The sequence below is a fragment of the Lithobates pipiens genome, unplaced genomic scaffold, assembly GCF_037356315.1.
Source record: "Lithobates pipiens isolate NorthernLeopardFrog02 unplaced genomic scaffold, aLitPip1_a1.2 Scaffold_1, whole genome shotgun sequence".
Lineage (NCBI taxonomy): Eukaryota > Metazoa > Chordata > Amphibia > Anura > Ranidae > Lithobates > Lithobates pipiens.
The window spans coordinates 133,153,099-133,177,390 of NW_027507685.1; the positions used below are offsets into that span (position 1 = coordinate 133,153,099).

Here is a 24,292-nt window from a genome sequence, read left to right on the forward strand (position 1 = left end):
TATCTCTGGCTCAACTTGCCGTTTACCGCATGCTTTACTAGCTGCCCAACTTGGCAATTGTTGCATCTGCTCCTGACGAGTGAAGGTATTGACGAAATGCGTCGAGGTACGAGTTAAATCTGATGCCACTTTCATATCAGCTATGTATTAATATACTCATATTTCATGTGCTCACAGACACGGTTATTGGGCATGCCACTCTTGGCACCTGCAGGCCATAATATTGCTTTATATGCCATTATTTTTATTACCATGTATCCATTATTGATATGTACTTTTGTATTTACCATGTTTACATCTTGTGCTAAGGATATATGTGCATGTATATGAAACCTTCTTTTTATCATTACTATGTTTTACTAATACCTCCGCATTCCACCTGCTTCATCTAAAGTCCCAATTTCCTTTTGATATATACCTGAGACAGGGATGGAGACACTTAACCGTGCCTCATTTAAAGTCCCAAATTCCCCCCTTTTTAAAGTACATGCTCAGTTGTGTCTTTTATGCTGGAGAGAACATTTACTTGTTCTCAGAGATAGCCAGGTCACATGGTATTGGCATCAAACGTGGGCGTGTATACGGGCAGTAGTGAAAATCTCCTCCTTCCTGAACTCTTAGCACTGGAGAAACTGTGCAGTTTATCATGTAACCGTGGTATACAGATCATCCAAAAAGGTATTAAGTGGCAGTATTGTAATGTAAAACGATGATTTATAAGTTGTCGGCACTGTGGGTGAGCGGATGAACTATTTTCATATTACTGGGTTTAGTAACACTTTTAAAGTGGATGTGAACCCTCTCCTATACCCAGTGAAGTGAACAGCCTCAGATGATACACAGAGAAGAAACAAATTCTCCTACATAAGTTTTACTCGTATATCTACTGTCTTTCCCTTTCTACGCTCTTTAAAATGTGCAGATCATGTTAGAAATCTTTCTTCCTCTTCCAGCAGTGGGAGGGGAATCTGGGCTTACACTGTGTGTGAGCCAATTGGAGGTAAGGCACCTGCCCCCCTGCACATAGGCAGAGGAACGAAGGAACATGAAAAGCTGTATTGTTAAAGCTGAGGTCCGCCCTCCGCTGCAATAATTTAAAAGTCAGCAGCTACACATACTGCAGCTGCTGGCTTTTAATAATGGGACACTTACTTGTCCTGGAGTCCAGCAATGTTGGCACCGCAGCTGATGTTTTTATCAGCTGTCAGGTGCTGCCGCCGTCATTGTGGGTAAGGGAACCTGGCAGTGTAGCCTTGCCGGGAACCCTACTGCACATGCGCCAGGCTCAGCTCCTCTCACCCAACGGCCAGGAGAAAGAGGAGGGAGCCCCAGTGATGATGTCAAAGGCCGCGGTCCGGACTCCTGGAAGAGGTATCTGAATACCTGTGAAAGACAGGTATCCGCTTTCCCCTTCCCAGCGGAAGGTGTCAAATGTGGCACCGGAGGGGGGGAGCAGGCAAATGAGCGGGAGTTCCACGTTTGGGTGGAACTATGCTTTAGTAGACAAGCTCCTTGCTTACCTCCCTCTAAGCCCCCCCCCCCCCCCCCCCACACACACAAATTTTCAGCTGCTGTTATCTCATGTGTCTGAGAACTTGTCAGAAGTTATCATGCTGATAACAGAGGAACAGAGCAGCAGAAAGACACAGGACTTAGAGCTTTGGAGAGAGAGAAGTAAACACTACAGATATATGTGCTTAGGTCAAATTTCCTGAATGAGGTTTACAACCACATTAAGCAAAGTCTGTATTTTATATGCACGTGTATTTCTAAAGCTAGTTCTAAATTTACCACTGTAGCACCTGAAAAGTCCCAGTCGTAATTTCATGCTATATTGGATATTGGATAGAGTGTAAAAGGTTTTTAATCCTTTGTCGGGTTTACTTCATTGTCACTGGCACAGAAAGTAATGGGAAACAAAATGCCAGTTTTCTCCGGAAAAGAAGGCAATGCATGATCTTTCAATGGCGGCAGCTGTTCTACTCTAACCAAAGCTAAAAAGAAGCCATGGGCTCACTCAATCTACTATGCTCCATGTATGATTAAAATAGTACTTTTGGGTGAACTCCCCCCTTTAAAATGAGAAAATACATGACATTTAGTATTCAAAGAATTAAAAGATGTATTTCTCACTCACATTAATGATGTTGAGTTTAGGCAGGAGGTTACAGTCTGGAAGTGTCAGTTCATCTCCATCCAAGAACTTCCTCTGGGATTCGGTCATTTTAGGGTCCTTGGCCAACTCATGTGGTAGTGGAGTCAACATGTAACGGTCTAAGAGTAGAAATGAGCGCAGCAAATTCTTTTGTAGATCTGGAAAAAAATGAAGGACGTATTTCATTGTAACTTTTGCAATATCAACCATAAAAAAATTACTTATTGTAATTTCTTCTATATGTTGTTTGTAGCACTGAAAAAAGGAGCCCTATTACCGCCAAACCATGATGGTTTTTCTAAGAACCTTGCTATTAATAAAATGTTTCGGGACTTTTTACTGCTCAGGCATGAAAAAGGTCATCTTCCATGGGGGCCTTATAGCCTGACACTGCACTGACAGGGAGAGAATATACAGTCCCTTGAAAAAGTATTCACACCACTTGAAATTTTCCACATATTGTCATGTTACAATCAAAAACATAAATGTATTTTATAGGGATTTTATGTGATAGACCAAACACAATAATTGTGAAGTGGAAGGAAAATGATAAATGTTTTTTATTTTTATTTTTTACAAATAAGTAAAGTTAAAAGTGTGGCATGCATTTGTATTCATCTCCCCTGAGTCAATACTTTGTAGAACCACCTTTCACTGCAATTACAGCTGCAAGTCTTTTTGGGGATGTCTCTACCAGATTTGCACATCTAGAGTGAAATTTTTGTCCATTCTTCTTCAAAATAGCTCAATTTTCAAGTCTTGTCACAGATTCTCAATTGGATTTAAGTCTGGACTTTGGCTGGGCCATTCTAACACATGAATATGCTTTGATCTAAATCAGTGATTCTCAACCAGGGTTCCTCCGGAGGTTGCTAGGGGTTCCTTCAGCATTGGCCAATTTCTGCCTCTCAGATAAGTTCCTACTGACACCATTGATCTTTTTAGCTATCTGTAAGGAGGTAATTCTTCCCAATGACCACAAGTGTAAGGACCATGCCTCTCACTGACCATCACACTAATGTATCATGAGTTGTAGGTTTCTCATTTTTAGCAGGGGTTCCCCGAGACCAGAGAACTATTTCAAGGGTTCCTCTGTGTTGAAAAGGTTGAGAAAGGCTGATCTAAACCATTCCATTGTAGCTCTGGCTGTATGTTTAGGGTCGTTGTCATGCTGGAAGGTGAACCTCTGCCACCAGTCTCAAGTCTTTTGCAGACTCTAACTGGTTTTCTTCTAATGCCCCATACACACGATCGGACTTTCTGACAACAAAACCTTGGATTTTTGTTCGAAGGTCGTTTGCTCCAACTTGTCTTGCATACACACAGTCACACAAATGTTGGCCAACAATTACAAACGTAGTGTCGTACAAGACGTACGTGATATCTCCATTATAACCGCTAGTTTTACAAGACCGAGCAATTCTGGCTCGTACTCGATTCCAAGCATGCGTGGACTTTTGTGCGACAGACTTGTGTACACACGATTGGAAAGTCTGACAGCAAAAATTTGTTGGTGGAAAATTTGAAAACCTGCTAGCCAACATTTGTTGGCGGAAAGTCTGACAACAAATGTTCGATGGAGCATGCACAAGGTCGGATTTTTCACCAACAAGCTCACATCCAACATTTGTTGTTGGAAAATCCGATCGTGTCTAACCAGAGCACCTTCTTTCACATGTGTCCACCACATGGCTTCTTGCAAACAGAAAATGGGACTTCTTATGGCTTTCATTCAACAATGGCTTTCTTCTTGCCACTCTTCCATAAAGGCCAGATTTGTGGAGTGTACAACTAATAGTTGTCCTGTGGACAGATTCTCCCACCTGATGCCGCATACACACGATCGGAATTCCCCTTGGAAAAAGCTCTGACGGTTTTCTGGACGGAATTCCACTCAAGCTGTCTTGCCTACACACGGTGACACCAAATTCCAATCGGTTAGAGCGGGGTGACGTACGACGGGACTAGAAAAAGGAAGTTCAATAGCCAGTAGCCAATAGCTTCTGTCTCGTAGTTGAATCTGAGCATGTGCAATTTTTGGCATGTCGGAATGGCATACACATGATCGGAATTTCCGATAGAAAGTTTTTCCGCTGGGAAAATTGAGAACATGCTATCAATTTTTGGCTGGCGGGAATTCGGACAGCTAAATTTCAATGGAGCATACACACGGTCGCATTTTCCAATGAAAAGCTCTCATCGTTCTTTTTCTGGCCCGGAATTCCGATCGTGTGTACGCGGCATCAGCTGTGGATCTCTGCAGCTCCTCCAGAGGGATGATGGATTGCACAGTGCTTCGTAAGATCTTCAAAGCTTGGGATATTTTGTTATAACCTAACCCTGCTTTAAGCTTCTCCACAACTTTATCCCTGACCTGTCTGGTGTGTTCCTTGGCCTTCATAATGCTGTTTGTTCACTGAGGTTTTCTAACAAACCTCTGAGGGCTTCACAGAACAGCTGCATTTATACTGAGATTAAATTACACACAGGTGGACTCTAATGTACTAATTAGGTGACTTTGGAAGGCAATTAGCTCAACTAGCTTTTAGTTAGGGGTATCAGAGTAATGGGGGCTGAATACAAATGTACTCCACATTTTTCACATATTTATTTGTAAAAAAAATTGGAAAGCGATGTGTTGCTCTATCACATAAAATCCCAATAAAATGCATTTACATTTTTGATTGTAACATGACAACATTTGGAAAGTGTCAAGGGATATGAATACTTTATCAAGGCCCTATATGTGTGAATAACCGCACACACACACCTATCTCTGACGGGTAAGCCATGCCTTAATTATTAAAACAACCATAGAGTGGAGTTTCAGATTGTTATAAAATTAAGTTTAAATATGTTGTTCTATAATTTAATATTGTTATATTATGATATAATAAATGTATTATTATTGTATTATGTTATATAATGTGTATACTTACGGTCTTCATGGGCTGGTAATTGGTTCTTGATGTATGCAGAGAATTTATGGAAAACATCATTCCCTGCTGTGGTGGATTCCTTGTATTTAGGTGTCATGCTAGGATAACTGTAATAAAAAATAATAATAATTGCAGTTGCATTTTAGTAAAGATTTTGGAGCATAAGCATGTAGGATTCTATAAGCCAGCTATTTAGCCAGAACTTTAGCACCTTCACTCTATCAGTCCTGACTCCTTAGTGCAACAACAACATTGTACAGTACAGAATGTAAAGTAATGACAGTAGTTATAACACAATGGGGGAGATTTACTAAGGCTCGTGCAATCAGAATCTGGTGCAGCTGTGCATGGTAGCCAATCAGCTTCTAACTTTAGCTTGTTCAATCACTTCAATACCGGGCCATAGTAAAATTATGTCCTTGACTTTGTGGGGGGATATCTGAATGATGCCTGCAGCTACAGGCATCATTCAGATATCATTCTTTCTAGCTGAGATTCTGTGCACGATAAGAACAATCACACCAGCAGTTCTGCTGCTTGATCGTTCTTATAGGTGACGGGAGGGGACGTCCCCCCCCCCGCCATCATCCGGTGCTTCTCCGGGCTCTCCCATGCCATTAGGGGCCCGGAGAAAGAATCGGTTGGTGCGGATGACGACGATAGAGATTTCCGGTGACCAGATGGTCACCAGTCACCTCTATGACCGTCGGAGGCCCAGGTATGACGTCACGCCCGGGTACCCAGATGTAAACAAAGCCGCGAACACAGCTGTCAGCTTTCCAGCCTGGAGGAGAGATGTGGGGTCTTGGGCCTCTCTCAATAAAGAGGACCTGTTTACGTTCCTTGTAATAGGAGTAAAAGTGATAAAAAAAAAATTGTAAAAGTAAAAAAAAAAAAAAGTAAAATAAAAAATAATAATAATAATTTTTTTTTAAAACGCCCCTGTCCCTGGTAGCTTGCGCTCAGAAGTGAACACACACCCAAATCCCGCCCACATATGTAAACGCCGTTCAAAACGCCGTTCATCTGAGATATCGCTACGTGCATTAGCACGTGTGCAACAATTCCAGCACTATACCTCCTCTGTAACTCTAAACTGGTAACCTGTAAAAATGTTCAAAGCGTCGCCTATGGAGATTCTTAAGTACCGAAGTTTGGCGCCATTCCTTGAGTGTGCACAATTTTAAAGTGTGACGTGTTAGATATCTATTTACTTGGCGTAACATCATCTTTCACGTTAGATATCTATTTACTTGGCGTAACATCATCTTTCACGTTAGATATCTATTTACTTGGCGTAACATCATCTTTCACATTATACAAAAAAATTGGGCTAACTTTACTGTTTTGTTATTTTTTAATTCATGAAACCGTTTTTTTTCCCCAAAAAAAAGGCGTTTGGAAAATTATTGCGCAAATACCATGCAAGACAAACAGTTGCAATGACTGCCATTTTATTCCCTAGGGCAGTGATGGCGAACCTTGGCACCCCAGATGTTTTGGAACTACATTTCCCATGATGCTCAACTACACTGCAGAGTGCATGAGCATCATGGGAAATGTAGTTCCAAAACATCTGGAGTGCCGAGGTTCGCCATCACTGCCCTAGGGTGTCTTCTAAAAAACATATATAATGTTTGGGGGTTCTGAGTAATTTTCTAGCAAAAAAATTATGATTTTTACATGTAGGAGAGAAGTGCCAGAATAGGCCTGGTATTGAAGTGGTCAATTAGGCTTTAAAATAAAACCTGGAAGCCAATTGGTTTCTATGCAGACCTGCACCAGATTTTGCACGCTGCAGATTTAGTAAATGACCCATAGGGGGTTATTTATGAAAGTCAAATCCACTTTGCACTGCAAGTGCACTTGGAAGTGCAGTTGCTCTAAATCTAAGGGGTAGATCTGAAATGAAGGGAAGCTCTGCTGATTTTATCATCCAATCATGTGCAAGTGAACCACGATCCATCACTTCCAATAGTTAGTCCCCTCCCCTTTAGTTAGAATCACCTCCCAGGGAACATAGTTAACCCCTTGATCGCCCCCCTAGTGTTAACCCCTTCACTGCCAGTGACATTTTTACAGTAATCAATGCTATTTTATAGCATTGATGACTGTATTAATGCCAATGGTCCCAAAAATGTGTCAAAATTGTCCGATGTGTCCGCCATAATGTCGCAGTCACAATAAAAAAAATCACAGATCGCAGCCATTACTATTTAAAAAAAAAAAAAATAATAAAAATGCTATAAATCTATCCCCTATTTTGTAGACACTATAACTTTTGTGCAAACAAATTAATATACGCTTATTGCGATTTTTTTTTTTTTTACCAAAAATGTATAGAAGAATACGTATTGGTCTAAACTGAGGAAAAAAATTGTTTTTTTATATTTTTGGGGGATATTTATTATAGCAAAAAGTAAAAAATAATGCGTTTTTTTCGAAATCGTCATTCTTTTTTTGTTTATAGCTCAAAAAAGAAAAACCACAGAGGTGATCAAATACCACAAAAAGAAAGTTCTATTTGTGGGAAAATTTTTTAGTGGGGTACAATGTCGCACGACCGCACAATTGTCAGTTAAAGCGACGCAGTGCCGAATCGCAAAAAGTGCTCTGGTCAGGAAGGGGGTAAAATCTTCCGGGGCTGGAGTGGTTAGGAATGATATTTTTGGATTGGAATTTCACAATCTGCAATTTTGATAACATGTTATTATGAACCGACTTATTATTTTACACTTGATGTATATGAAGGTCCTTATTGTTATTATTAAAGAGGAAGTAAACCCTGATGGGTTTACTTCCTCTTTTTTTCCCTGCAAAGGTAAAGCATAATGGACTACTATGCATCGCATAGTAGCTCATTATGTGTCACTTACCTGACACAGGAGCCAGCGAAGTCGCCGCTGATCCCTGTAGTCCGCCGCGTCCATCTTGCTGGTGGCGTCTCGCAGCTCCGACCAATGACAGCGGCGCAACCGCGATGACGTCACTCCCGCGCATGCGCACGGGAGTCGACAAATTTGGCAAATCCATTCTTGGATTTGCCGCATTTAGTGCGCCTGCGCGCCGCTGTCTACGGCGCATGCGCCGTAGACAGCGGTGCCCATTTTCGGGCAAATATCTCCTAAACCATATAGGTTTAGGAGATATTGCTTGGACCTACAGGTAAGCCTTAATCTAGGCTTACCTATAGGTCCAAGTTGTTTGGAAGGGTTTACTTCCTCTTTAAGTTGGTACTTAGTAGTTTTGCATAGTATTGTACATTTATCATTTTGAGACTGGTAGCACAGCACACATTTATAATATTATATTCATGAATTGTGCAAACACAATTTTGTGCATGCAGCAACCCACATTTTATTATTTGGCTTGTTTATTAGGCCTGTCTTTATCATTTTGAGGGTTGTCGCTTCGTAGCACAGGAGTTATTTACTAATGCATGTAAAAAAAAATTATTGCTTTCTGGAAGCATCTTTAACCAAAGTAGTGGTAGTACTGCATATTAGCGCATTATGACAGATTCATCCTAGAACTAAGCCCTCCATTGCTCTCAATGGACGGATCACTCCAGTGTGCTGTCCATTCAGAGCGCAGTGTGCATGCGCTGGTGACGCCACCGACTATTACAAATGTCTATCTCCTAAATGTCACGGTACCTACAGCTAGGCATTATTATAGGCTTACAAGTCATAAAGCGTAGTTTACTACCGCTTTAAAGTTGTATATTTCTCAGATCACTTCTCCCGGGTTTAGAAAATGTAAACGCAGGTGTGTCAGTGTGAGGCCAAACAATGAACAGTGCAGGGACAATTAAAAATGGCTTTTCCTGTATTGATCCTAGTCCCAGCAAGCAGTAGGAGAAGCTGCGTTTTACAAGCATTTCAACCTCCATATAAACTAATTACGAGCCTGAAAGCTCACATCAATAGGCTTGCAAAGTTCAAGGTTGGTAGCAAGGGAACACAAGGAGGAAATGAACTGAAACTCAAATTATGAAATATACAAATGATTATAAAACTTTTGCAACTTTTGTATAAAAATCTTGTAGCAACACTATTCTGAGTATATGTGAATGTATACAGTTTAATTATGTATATCTATGTCAATGAGTGATGTTGACTGTAGCGCTTCTTGGATTATTGAAATATGATTGCCTTTAAATGAGTTGAAAAGTTTTATAATCATTTGTATGTTTTTACTAAGACATTGTCTTTGAAGTAGCTGCTATTTTAGGTGCAAACCAACAATTTTGATTTGTTGAGTGCGATTCTTGAACTTGTAGCGCTGTGGTGGGAGGAATTGAGTGGCGCATTTTATTTCATTTTTCTTCCCGTTTGTTTTGCAAATTATGAAATGCGTACAAAAATAAGTGGCACCTGCCATGGCTATAAATAAACAGGATTTAGGCCTAGCTCACATCTATGCATTTCATTTTCAGTTTTGCAGAAACACACTACAGTCCATTTAACATGGTTTCCTATGGATGTAGTTCACATGTATGCATTTTATGGAAACAGCCGGGGGTTTTTTTCTGGTTTTTGGTTCCATAGACTTCAATGGATCAAAAATGTGTTTTGAAAAAGGCAAACTACAACTGTAATATGCAAACTGCAACCTGCATAGGTGTCAATCAGATCTTAGGCCTGGTTCACACCAATGCCTTTTTTGTGCGTTTTGCAGATTTGCACTGCAGTAACATGGTTTCCTATGGAACACGTTCTAAGTGTAAATCTGCAAAATGCACTAAAAATGCATTGGCATGAACCAGGCCTTAGGGCTCATTTTCACTATGTGATGTTTTTCAAACTGGATCAATGCAGGTCACTGCTAGGGCACAGAAAATAATTGCTTCTATGTGCCCTGTTCAGGCCTGATTCACACCTAGGCATTTTTTTGCATTTTGCAGATTTGCACTACATTCCATTTAACATTGTTTCCTATGGAACACATTCTGTAGTGCAAATCTGCAAAATGAAAAAATCCCTAAAAATGCATAGGTGTGAATCAGGCCTTACACCACAATGCTGGTGTGATGTTTGGTGCATTGCAGTACGGAATGTCTAAATTCTTCCACACCGCACTGGATAGCACCGCATATCACCACACAGCAACAATACTCACTGTGCTTCTGTACGCTAACATTAATGAAGGTTCACCATACGTTAAAAAAATTAAAAACGAGCATCACACTTTTTCGACACTAGCTTGCATGGTAAAACGCATAATTTTCCTGTGAAGGCAAGTGTGATTTCACTAAGAATTCATGTGTCGTATAGTATAGTGCTGGTTTAAAAAAAAAAAAAAAAAAAAAAAAAAATTATATATATATATATATATATATATATATATATATATATATAGTCAACATATTGACCCAGCTGAGGTTTCTGGCAGTTAGCAGCAGACTGAAGCCTCATTGAATGCAATGGGAGGCTGACAGCTCCTGCAGCTAATTGCGGCTGCTCGCTCATGGACCTGTGAATGATCAGCCCTGGATGTAGACAGCCTATGTCTGACATCTGGTGCCTTGGTGCATTTTTGGTCCTTTCTGGTGCGTGGTCGATTTCTGGTCCGTTCAGGTGTATTGCTAGCCCATTCATTTGAATTGGCTGCCTTAAAGTGATCGTAAATGATCATCTTGCAAAACAACCCTTTTGTTTTTGTATAGATATAAAAATACATTATAAATACATTTTTCCTTTTTTTTTATAAGTGATCACATTTCCTCTGTTCTCAGCTGCATAAGAGCTGGGGAGGGGAGAAACAGCAGTTCACTGAGCTTCCCAGTGAATGGCTGTGCAGCGGGGGCGTGTTAGGACAATTCTGATCATTGGAGGAGAGCACACTAAGTTCCCAGGATGGCTGGAGAACTGACCACTATGTGTTGTCCTGCTTATCATGGTCAGTTTTTAATAAAAAAAAGTAGAAGGACTAGCAGGAATGCCAGGGATTTCACATATAGGGAGCAACACAAAGAACAAGAGATTTTCTCATACATGTGCATGGTACAGCAGTCACGTAACAATTGCAACAATCCTGCCCAGGACTTTGTCTCACCTTGGAGGCACCAAGGTCTCCTCCAGAAACTCTTCGATTTTATTGGTGTCTGTTTTGACCTCAGTGTCGTAGAGGAGAAACGGAGGCTGTGACCCCGGCGCCAAGTCTTTTAAGACCTCCGGTGCCCTTTGTGAAAGAAAATAGATCATAGTGATTTAATTTTTCTTTTTAAACAGTAATACATTAAACATATATATATAATGACTAATGATACCACAAAGCAACTTATTCACCCCTTGATTATTTCCCTCCTTGACTATTGTAACTCTCTCCCTTACACAGGCTATCCCCCTTCAGTCTATTATGAATGCTGCTAGACAAATACACCTCACTAACCAATCCGTGACTGCTGCTCCTCTCTGCCAATATCTTCACTGGCTTTCCCTACCCCACCATATAAAATTCAAAATACTAACCACAACATACAAGGCCATCCACAACATCGCCCCCAGCTACATCACCAACCTCATCTGCAGATATCACAAAAATGGTCTCCTCCGCTCCTCCCAGGGCCTCCTGCTCTCTAGCTCTCTTGTTACCTCCTCCCATGCTCGCCTTCAAGACTTTTCCAGAGCCTCTCCCATCCTCTGGAACTCTCTACCCCAGAATGTCCGATCAGCCCCTAACCTCTCCACCTTTAGGAGATCCCTGAAAACTAATGTATTCAAGGAAGCCTTTCCCACACCCACCTAACTCTGCATGAGCCACCCCCCATCAAATCATTACCTGCATCTATTACCTTTTGTACCACCACCCCCTCCCTTTAGAATGTAAGCTCTACAAGCATGGCCCTCATGTCCCTTCTGTATTGAACTGTACTGTAATTGTGCTGTCCTCCCTCTACATTTTAAAGCTCTGCGTAAACTGCTGGCGCTAAATAAATCGTGTTTAATAATATATATATATATATATATATATATATATATATATATATATATATATATTACACACACACACACACACACGCACACACAATAGTGTGCCTTCACAGGCTGTTTGGCATTTAATGTATTGCTCTGAAGAGCTCTGACATATGATATAGGTGTTCCTGCTTATGTGAGTGGCACCTTAGGCCCCTTTCACACATGCAGTCCATTCATTTCATCAGTTCAGTCACATTTTTTCCAAGCAAAAATGGATGAAGTTTACATTTGTTTTTTATCAGTTTCTTATCAGTTGCTCATTAGTTTCTCATCTGTTTTTTTTACATCCACTACCAATGCAAAAACGGATGCAAAAACTTTTTTGTTTTTTACGGAACAAAAATAGTGCTTTGATTTATTTAAAAAAAACAAATGTTGACGGATGCGGATGTAAACTGATGTAAATGAATGATCATCTGTTTACATCTGTTTTTCCATAGAGACGCATTGATGTCAGTTTTTCATCCGTCAAACTGATTATTGGTCCGCATGTGTGAAAGGGAGCCTAAGACTTACATTGGGTCCAGGTTGTCATCAGTCCTGAACCGGAGGTTGTTGGTATCATTGGAGCAACAATAAACAAAGCACGGCCTTTGTGTATAATAAAAAGTCATGGAAGATGGAACTGTAAAAGTGCATCAGAAAGAAACCTGTGGTCAGAGAATATACAGGCTGTTAATGCTGACCTCTCCTGAAAATGCTATGTTCTGGGCTGTCATGCTGTTCCAATTCCTTCGGTACTTTCTGACATTAAAAAACAATGCAGAGTTGTAACATGACTGACTTTTTACTCAACATAATTGTGCTGGGTTAATGACTCAAAAGCATTGAAGTCACTGGATCAGCATGGTGGCCTTATCATTCTACACATGCATTGTTTATTTTTACCTTTAAATAATTTTATCTTTTTCTCACTCCGTAGCTAGGGGATACTCTATGTAGTTACTCCCACCCTTCTTCGTGCTTTAGTCTCCATTCATCACATGTACTGTATTCTGCTGGAGTTAGACACACTCTGAATCTTTGAACTATCTGATGTTCATCTGTTATGATCTGCACAAGTTTTTGGATTAAAGCTTTCTATGATCTGCAAGATGTTGTTTGGATGGAGTCACTATCTGCCAAGCTACTGAGTATGTAAGTTAAGCTATCTCACCAAAACTGCATCATTTATAGACATCACACTTTCAGACCTTAGATTGCTAAAGCAGAACAGGCCTGGCAACTAGTATTCCAAAGCTCCATACACACTATCAGATTCTCTGCTTATTTTTTCCTTCAGATTTACCAAAACACATAATGAGGTCAAACCTTAGAAGTTTCAATTTGTGTGCAATCAGGCAGGCCCTTGCACTACATGCTTTTGATAAATCTGAAGACAAAAATCAGCAGAAAATATTGTTAGTTTGTATGGGGCTTTAGACAGAGGCTGGCAAAAGCAGCCTCCAAAGTGCTTCCTTGAGGCCCATGGATGTGTGCGGTGCAGTAGCACATGTCATGTTGTTCACAGGCATGCTTTGCTATAAGGCAGCCCATTGAAAAGCACCAATTTATCCCAAAGATCAGATGTGCAAATTTGAAAAGTGCGATGTTGCGTTGCCATGTGCTGCTTTGGTGCATTGTGGTGCAATGCAACCCATATAACATGCATTGATGCAGACTGTGGTGATGAATGCTATCCTGCAATGCATTAATGTAAATAGGCCCTTAACAAAGTTTAGTCCAAAATTGCAGCGCTTATTCAAATAAAAGTTCATTAATTTAAGATGCAAACTGTATAGTAGTAAGAAGAGCCTTCCACCACTTCCAGTGTGTGAAGAAAGAAGCACACAACACCCAGGTGTGTCAAATCTGCTTACCAGATGTCAAATAAATGTGAGCATCATATCAATATTCCATGGAAATACCGGTGTCACTCTCCAACAATGAATCCACCCAAGAATCAATCAAAATAGCCAGCATTTTAAGACAGCTTCTCAGGCCAGGAGCAGGAGCAGAGGATCTTCAAACATCAGCAATCCAGCATTTACACATGACACGCAACAAAAAACGTGAAGCCCGTAGGGTAAAAAGTCACAAATGAACATCAAGATAGATATATAAAATCTGCGATCATCAGTGTGCTTGCAACAGCCAGCCTGACATGTTTCATCCGAGAGGGATATCATCAGAGGCGTTAGCCAGCCTCACATGTTTCATCCGAGAGGGATATCATCAGAGGCGCCAGCCAGTTTAATATGTTTCATCCCTTTCAGATGAAACATGTCAGGCTGGCTGTTGCAAGCATGCTGATGATCGCGGATTTTATATATCTATCTTGATGTTCATTTGTGACTTCAGCACTGTTAGTGTACTATAGTAAATTTGTGCCTTTTACCCTACGGGCTTCACTATTTTTTGTTGCCTTGCTCTTGCATTGCATGTCATGTGTAAATGCTGGATTGCTGATGTTTGAAGTTCCTCTGCTCCTGCTCTTGGCCTGAGAAGCTGTCTTAAAATGCTGGCTATTGTGATTGATTCGTGGGTTGATTAATTGTATCTGTTGGAGAGTGACACCGGTATTTAATATTGATATGATGCTCACCTTTAGTTGACATCTGGAAAGCAGACTTGACACACCTGAGTGTTCACTTCTTTCTTCACACACTGGAAGTGGTGGAAGGCTCTTCTTACTACTATACAGTTTACATCTTCAATGAATGAACTTTTATTTGAACAATCGCTGCATTTTTGGACTATATTTTACTGAGTTTGGTGATCAACAAACTGTGCTGGCTGCTATTTCATCCCTTTCTGTGTGCTATTGATTTTAGCGCTGATACCCACCCACTTCTTGTTTTTTGTTCCTTAACAAGGTTTGCACCTTCAAGTGTACCTCTGTGCCTTATAAAATGTTGGGTTCATCCAAAATGAGTCTGTAAGTTCTCTATGAATAAGTGACATGGAGGTGGAAAGAGTGGGGTTACTTGTTTGCAGTGAAAGAGAGAAATCTCTGATTTCGCTGCCTACATGAATGACGGGCATCATTTAAAGCAATTTCAGTCAAACAGGTGAATACAGATAACCTATATACAGAATATATAGGAGCTGTTTTACCTGCCTAAGGAATTGCATTTCTGTTCATCCAGACCTGTGATTTACACAGCCCTGCCACACAGCACAGCCCTAAATAGCAAGGAAGAGAACCTGATCTTTCTGTGCTGTAGTTTCCCTTTTATGTACAGGTGTACCTGTGTCCCTCGAACTGGACAGTGAAGCAGAACATGGTTGAGCTATCTGTATGTTACTCCTTAGACCCCCTTTCACACTGGAGCCTCCCGTGTTTTTGCGGTAAAGCGCCACTAGTTTTAGTGAAGGTTTACCACAGTTTAAGCAGCGCTTTTTGACCACAAGAAGGGACGCTTTTAACCCCCCCATTTTGCAATGTTTTCAAATCGCTGCCTATTCATTCCAATGGCAAGGGAGCTTTTAACCCCCATTTTGCGGCGCTTTCAAATCGCTGCCCATTCATTCCAAAGGGCAGGGGCTGCTTGCAGAACTTTTTTTTCCATCCCGCAAGCGCACCACCCCAGTGTGAAAAATCCCACTGGAATGAATGGGAGGCAGTTTTCAGGCGCTTAGCAGAGGCTATTTCTAGTGCTAAAGTGCCTGAAAACCACCCCAGTGTGAAAGGAGTCTTTCTACTACTTGCATTACAGCACACCTGATTGGCTCCCTGTGCTGTTTCTCCCTTTACCAGTTTTAGCTCTTCTGTACAGGGACTGAAAGAGGCTGATACCTAGTCATGTCAGGTACTTAGAAAATTATGTAATAATGAATACAGAGCTACATACACTTGTGTCTTTTATATTTTCCTTGAGTTCAGCTTTAAGTTTCTGCAATAATTTAGAAGGTAGATTTTGATCTAAATGGTGTACCTACCTCTTCATGTCCACTGTGGTCAGGGTGAAGGGGCATCCTTTGTGCATGAGGATCATAAATAGCCTTTGGCTAAACGGACAGTTCCCAATACTTTCACCGTCATCGCTGGCCTGTAAGGAGACATAGTTATCAGAATGTGGTCATATACTCCTTAATCATTTACTTCTGTTCATCCAGTCCTGAGATTTACACAGCCATGCCAAAGAAACAGAGAATGTTTGCTTACAGATAGGATGTCTTGTTTATGCAATACAAACGGCACTTTCTGATATTACATAGTTTTCTCTGTTTCTAACATTAAGCAGGAGGCTAGACAGGCGGAACTTCCCCTTTTGGGTAAAGGTCTGCTTTAAGGACGCTCATGTGAACGAAAATTAAATAAATCTTCCTGACTTTTTTTGTGTGGCACTCCACATTTCCTCCTTTCTTGCCAAGGAGAAAAGGGTTTTCCTGGTGCCTCTAACAGCACATGCCATGTGATTTCACGCATGCACAGATGTGTCACAGGACTTTGGACCTGGCAGAGACCTGCAGAAAATCTACGTGCAGGCGGGGCAGTGAGTCTGTACTCCCCACTGTAGGTGGCGCTCAACTGAGGCACCAATGTAGAAAGGGGAAGAAAGTCACTGTGGTTTTGACGCTGGTGCCTCTTGTGACCTTTGCAGCCATCTTGGGTGAAGGCAGAGCCTGTTTCAGGCCCTGTCTCCCTGATTTTGCACACATTATGTGCATTCACGGAAACATAGGCACGGCAGGCTATTCATTTGAATAAGCTGCTGTGCCTGTGCAAACGTTGCCCGCAAAGACACATAAGTGTGAATCTAGCGTTAAAGCATAGCTTCCAACTGTCCCTGATTTTAAGGGACTGTCCCTGATTTGGAGCAATGTCCCTCTGTCCCTCATTCCTCCTCATTTGTCCCTCATTTTGGTCATATATGTTTTTAAAATGTAATTTAATTTAAAATTGTGGGTTTAACCAATCTTGTTTCTTTGTACAATTCTCCTTTAAGGGGGCGAGGCAGGGGGTATGTCCTATGTCTGCATGCTTTTGCGGATAGGTGTCCCTCATTCCCATCTCAAAAAGTTGGGAGGTATGATAAAGTCACATAAATATGCACGGAATTAGAGGAACACAGAAGAACAATTCTTTTTCCATGCTTCTAAGTGAATGTAATGAGCAAATACTGTATGGCGCCTCCTTTACATAAAAATTCCATATTATACATAGAAACAAAACATTAACAAATATATACTGTGATCACTGTAGACAGATCTTGCCATGGCCATGTTCTTCTAAAATATATCGCCTTAATGTTTTCGGAAGCTGCCAGTAAAACAAAATGGGGTCTGGTTGGTGGACTCTGGAGCTTCAAGCTACACCACTCGCTGTCACTTGGCCCAGGTGACGAGGCCTCATTTTTTCAGGAATGTGGGACATCTCTCTGTGGCTGCCTTAGTTTCATTTTTTTCCCTTCGAGAATGTTATGACATATGTTGAAATAAAATCTGAGGAATGACAAACATGCCAAGGGGTGTACTCATTGTGTAATTATTAAGCACCTGAATGTCGGCAATGAGCACACAAGATCACACCTAGCTGTCCCACCCATGGAGTGCATGCTGCTCCGGAAGGAGGATGCACAACTGGGGTCCGTTGCAAGACTGACTCGTTAAACCGGTTAGAGCTGAGATCCGGACCTGTACCCACAACACTCGTCTCCGACTCGCCTCTGCCTTGGCCGGGGAGACAATGCCTTAGCTGTGTGTTTTCTACAGAGATCCAGAAAATCTTGATTTGGGATCTACCCACACCAGTCTGTCGTTGTTAAATGTCCTCAAATTTCAGGGACAGTCTCAAGTCTAAAGCATTCCATAGATCATTCATTTTTTTTTTATTAAAAAAAATAAATAAAAAAAAATTGATTACCCCCATTCACACATTCGAGGCAGATGGGGGAAGCCTCTCCGCTGCACTATTGTATTCTGACAGCAGGGAGACTTCGCAGCTGCCACTAATCAGCATTGCCGGCTAAAGCTTGCACCCCCGATTAAGCTACAAAAATCCAAAAGAGCGACTTCTGCACAACCACAGTGCCTGTACATAGGTCAAAATTTGGCTGGTCCCTGCTGTACCCGGACAAATTTCAATTCATGTATGGCCAGCTTTAACCACTTAACAACTGGCCCATAGCCGAATGACGGCTACAGGGCGGTTGCTTAACTCTGGGAGGCCGTCATATGATGTCCTCCCAGAACTCCGCTCTCGTGCGCCCTATGGGGCGCGCACTCGAGAACATCCGTGACCATGGACCCGGCACATCATGGATCATGGTAAACGGCTGCTCATAGCGGCCATTTACCAGGTGATCGCTCCATCAAATGACGGAGCGATCACTTGTAAACAAACCGGTGTCATGTTATGACGCCGGTTCCTCCCTCCCCTCTCTGTACCGATCGGTACAGCGGAGGGAGACAGATTGCGGTGTCAGCAGCGCTGTGGGCTGGATCTGCAGTGCCCATAGTGCTGTTCACCAACAATTAACCCCTCAATTCCCTGCCAATACTCTGCAATACCCAGCAATACTCTGCAGTGCCCTGCCAATACTCTGCAATACCCAGCAATGCCCTGCCAATACTCTACAATACCCAGCAATGCCCTGCCAATACTCTGCAATATCCAGCAATGCCCTGCCAATATTCTGCAATACCCAGCAATGCACTGCCAATACTCTGCAATACCCTTCCAATACTCTGCAATACCCAGGAATGCCCTGCCAATACTCTGCGATGCCTTGCCAATACTCTGCAATACCCAGCAATGCCCTGCCAATACTCTGCAATACCCAGCAATAATCTGCAATACTCTGCAATAGCCTGCAATACCCTGCCAATACTCTGCCATAAATTGCCATACCCAGCCATAGTCGGTGATACCCAGCCATAGTCGGTGATACCCTGCAATACCCAGCCATACTCGGTGTTACCCTGCAATACCCAGCCATACTCGGTGATACCCTGCAATAACCAGCCATAGTCAGTGATACCCTGCAATACCCAGCCATAGTCGGTGATAGCCTGCAATACCCAGCCATACTCAGTGATACTCTGCAATACCCAGCCATACCTGGTGATACTCTGCAATACCCAGTCATACTCGGCCATGCTCAGCCATACTCTGTAAAAGCCTGCAATACCCAGCCATACTCGGCCATGCTCAGTCATACTCTGACACCCTGCAATACCCAGCCATACATGGCCATGCTCAGTCATACTCGGTGATACCCTGCGATACCCTGCAATACTCAGTGATACCCAGCCATGCTCGGCTGTACTCGGCCTCAATATGTTGCCAGGCTGTGGAAGTCTCACACACGTATTATCGCCGTACTCAGGAGGAGTAGGAGAATCTGTTTTGAGGCGTCATTTTTGGTATGTACATGCTATGTATTATAAATATTGTATAAATGGACAACTTTGTGTTAAAAAAAAAAAGCATTTTAACCACTTCCCGCCCGCCGGCCGTCATATGATGTCCTTGACTTTGTGTGGGGATATCTGAATGATAGGTGTAGCAGGGGCAGCACAGTGGTGTAGTGGTTAGCACTTTCATCTAGCAGCAATAGGGTCGCTGGTTCAAATGCAGACCATGACACCATCTGCCTGGAGTTTGCATGTTCTCCCTGTGCCTGCGTGGGTTTCCTTTGGGCACTCCGGTTTCCTCCCACACTCCAAACACATGCTGGTAGGTTAATTAGACCTGTGTAGTGTGGCATCTTCTCCCTGGCTTTTTACGGGTGCCGGTTTTCATCCATCTTGATTAGCCAGCACAGGATGATGTCACTCCCACATATGTGCCGGAATGTAGTCTAAGCTGCACATGCACAGCTCAGTGTATATTCTACAGAAGTGAATGGGCAGATAGGTTTAGACATTGCGTGTCTTTTATGCAATAAAGAGCTGCTTGCTCACAGCTTTTTAATATCAGACTTTAGTTCTGCTTTAAGTGAATGGGCTGCCTTAACCAACGCACCTTGACGCATGGCATAAAACACATTACTGTGTCACAATTCAGTGAATGGACCCTAATAATCCACAATAAAGTTTTATGTGTCAGGACTGACAATCTGGGGAGAGGGTAGTGTCAAATCACAGCTGATCACAGAGTAAGCAGGAAAAAAGTGGATCGGATTTTCCTCTACTCGGGCTGGCAGATGCAAGTAGAGGAGAGCCGATCAACTGTTCTCCTGCCAAGGGGGTCTGCACTAATTGATTATAAGTGCAGCCACCCCCCCCCCCGAGGATGCCCACCCTGGACCACCAGGATTGCCCACCCATGGCCAGAAAGAATGCCCACCCATGGCCATCAGGGATGCCCACCCATGGCCACTAGGTAAGCCCACTAGAGCCCACCAGGGATGGCAATCATTGTTCATGAGGGATGGCATCTGTGCCCATCAGTGATGCCTGCCAGCACCACTGATCAGTGCTGCCTATCAGCACCATCCATCAGTGCCGCCTATACCTGCCATCCAGGGCCACCTATCAGTTCCACCTATAAGTGCTCATCAGTGCCACCTATGAGTGCCCACCAGTGCCACCTATCAGTGCCCATCAGTGCCACTTATCAGTGCTCATCAGTGCTGCTTATCAGTGCTACATATAAGTGCCACCTCATAAGTGCCAATCAGTACTGCCTCATCAGTGCATCCTCATCAGTGCTCATCAGTGAAGGAGAAAACATACTTATATACAAGGTTTTGTGTGTTATTACCACATGTATTGTTTAAACTGGTGGCATTGCTTGCAAGTATTTGACATTTCGTGGCCGGTTATAGCCTGCAGGCCACTAGTTATTGTTCAGTCAATATCACATTTCACAATTCATAAAGCACGTGCCATCTGCTGAATGCTTTTCTGCTGTAAATGGCTCAAGCAGTGAGATCAAACAGCTTGGGCAAATACTTGTACATAGTTCAAGTAATCTTATCTACTTGAGATCTTATTGAGAGAGGACTTTGCCTGCCAATTTAGCTGACCACAGATAGAGCAATTTTAAATGCAAAAACAAAGAAATAGTATATTGCACCTTACCAAGCTTTAAGGTGGTTGTAAAAGCATGATATTATTTTTACCATAATGCATTCCCTGCATTAAGGTAAAAAATGGCCCAATATTTTTATTCCCTGCCCCCCCCCCCAAAAAAAACTTACTTCCCACTCAATCCGCTGCAAGGCCCATCCGTAGCAGCTTTCTCCTCTCTCTCTGTTCACAGAGGCAGCAGCAGGAGCCATTGGCTCCTGTTGCTGTCATTCAAATCCTGAGAGCCTGGGCAGATGAGAATGTATAGTGTTCTCACGTAATGCATAACGTAACGTTATAACGTAACAAATATATATCCCTTGTCTGACCATTCAATGATGCCTTAATGGACTCAACTGATTTTGAACTGCTTTTCATTTGAGTACTATGTCAATCTCTAATTTTTCTTAGAACAAACATTCGACTCCTAGATTAACTTTGACAAGTAGATGCGTTACAATTTTTCTCGGCCTGGAGCAAATGTAACAATTAGAAATGTTTTTGTTCTCATTAGACTCAACAAAAAATTTCCATCCTTGTCCTTCGATTTTATTTACTTGTCTGGATAAAAAAATACAACAGTTGTTGAATTATCCCCTTTAACCCTTCAAACAAACATTATTAAAATGCCATTTCCTAGTAAAATTCTATAGGAGTAGGGCCAGCTTTAGGGTGTCTACACTCTGGAATGAGGAGCAGTGGAGACACCTTTGGACATCAGGACTAACAATCTGGGGAGAAGGTAGTGATATGCCGCGTACACACAATCGAACTATCCGGCGGACTTAGTCCGGTGGACAAACTGCTGGACTTTCCGAACGAGCGGACCTGCCCACACACGACTGGACTTTTCCGACGGACTCTGCAGTCTGGCGGACAATCCGCCCGTCTGTGTGCTAGTCCGCCGCATTTTTGAAATGAACGGACTTGCCCACACAAGGAGAAAAGTCCGTTCATTTTGAACGTGGCTCCAGGTAGACGGAACTAGCGAAGGAAGTCAATGTCGCCGCCTCCATCAGCGAGATTTACACCTCGCGAGCCCTGTCACCTGGTATGGATTTAAAGGGGAATGGAGGGGATGGAGGCTCTTTACCATGTGATCAGCTGTGTCAAATCACAGTGTAAACTGGAAAAACAGTGTATCGGCTTTTCCTCTACTCGGGCTGACAGACGCGAGTAGAGGAGAGCCGATCGACTGCTCTCCTGACAACGGGGTCTGCACGGATTGATTATCAATGCAGCCCACCCCCCCGAGGATGCCCACCCATGGCCACCGGGGATGCAAACCTATGGCCAGCAAGGATGCCCACCCATGACCACCAGGTAAACCCACTAGAGGAGCCCACCAGGGATGGCAATCATTGCCCATTAGGGATGGCACTCTGTGCCCATCAGTGATGCCTGCCAGCACCTCTGATCAGTGCTGCCTATCAGTGCTAGCAGTGCTGCCTATCAGTGCCCACGAGTGCCAATCAGTGCCGCCTATACGTGCCCTCATGTGCCACTTATGAGTGTCTATCAGTGCCACCTATCAGTGCTGCATATAAGTGCCACCTCATCAGTTCTAATCAGTACCTCATCAGTGCCCATCAGTGAAGGAGAAAAATTACTTATTTACAAAGTTTTGTAACAGAAACAAAGAAAAACTTTTTTTTTTTGTTCTTTTTTATTTGTAGTGCAAAAAATAAAAACCCCAGAGGTGATCAAATACCAGCAAAAGAAAGCTCTATTTGTTGGGCACAGCATCGCATGACCGCACAATTGTAATTCCAAATGTGAGAGCGCTGAAAGCTGCAAATTGGTCTGGGCAGGAAGGTGTATAAGTGCCCTGTATTGAAGTGGTTAAAGCGCTGCCTACTTTTTATTATTATTATTATTATTATTATTATAATACATGGTTTATATAGCGCCAACAGTTTATGCAGTGCTTTACAATGTATAGGGGAGGGGGGCAACATAATTACAGTACAGTTCAATACAAAAAGGTACAGGAGGGCCCTGCTCATAGAGCTTACATTTGAAAAGAAGGTGGTGGTACAAAAGGTAATAGCTGCAGAGAATGATTTGACGGGGGTGGCTCAGGGACAGTTGTTAGGTGGGTGTGGGATATTTGCAACCACAACAAGCTTCCTGCTGCTCTATTACCCAAAAGAACTTCTGTGGTCCTCTCTGATTTAGTTTAACTTTATTGTGGCCCAACTTCCTGTGACTTTCAAGGCTTAGCCCCGCCAACTTCCATTTCAGTGCCCAATTAGACTTCTTCAGGACCCAGTAAAGGCACTCTCATTGGACAGAAAAATGGCAGTTGGCGGAGCTTAGCCATATAAAAGTCCAAAATCGGTCTTTATATTGTCTTCTCACAAACCCCAGCTGGAGGTGGACTGAAGAGGGGAGGTTCTGTATGGTTCACACGATCTGATTTCTTATGCTGGTTACATCAGCTGTATTACATAAAGCGTAATTAATTGCAAGTTTATAAATGGAAACGGAAGTGTTCCTGTAAAGTTATTTTCCATTGTCATATATTCCAAGAAGAAGAGTAAAGAGCCCGCATAAACCTCATCCAGGGAGGGTTCCCTAAATGAGTCATTTAATTAGAGGCGTCATCCTTAATTGTTCTCACCACACCCTCTGACGGCGCATTCTAATGCCAAACCAGAAACCATGGTGCCAGTTGTACTGCCCATCTTATACAGCAGAAGCTTTGTCTACCTTATGTTAAGTATATAGGAGAGTAAAGGTGTGCTTGTATATAAATATAATACAGATATATTTATACAATTCTCGCATAGCTACCACATTGTTGCAAAATCTGCATGTTGTATATGAGAAGGATACATGTCCTGCCAAGCATATCAATTCCACTGCCTTCCAATGACATAACTCGATTTTGCCAAGTGGCAATCATTGAAAACATGTCTTTAATTTGAATTCTAAAGCACAGCTGAATGTTGAAATGAGACTTGCAGTGGGAGGTTCTGGCCTGCAATCTGGTAGGTAGGAGTGGGAGGGGCTTTGTTGGTCTGCACAGAAAGGAGATGTCACCATTGTGGTGATTTGCTTTTGTAGTCTAAAGGGCAAGCAGGAGGCAAGGAAGTGTTGTCACTGTGCAAAGCCATTTGGCACAGTAGGGATGGGGTCTCTCGAAAATGCAACCATTATGATAATAGCAATTTATTTATTAAACAATTAATGCTCATTAACTGTTTGGCTGGAAG

General features: G+C 42.4%; 1 protein-coding gene across 1 annotated transcript in view; it reads right to left on the reverse strand.

Annotated features, from left to right (window-relative positions):
- The window catches only part of CLIC3 (chloride intracellular channel 3), a 52,157-nt gene that overhangs the window by 2,963 nt on the left and 24,902 nt on the right, over positions 1 to 24,292 (reverse strand). Inside the window, 4 exon segments of the mRNA XM_077477109.1 lie at positions 2,138 to 2,313; positions 5,095 to 5,201; positions 11,152 to 11,277; positions 15,996 to 16,105. Of these exon segments, the coding sequence (XP_077333235.1) occupies positions 2,138 to 2,313; positions 5,095 to 5,201; positions 11,152 to 11,277; positions 15,996 to 16,105 (519 nt within the window).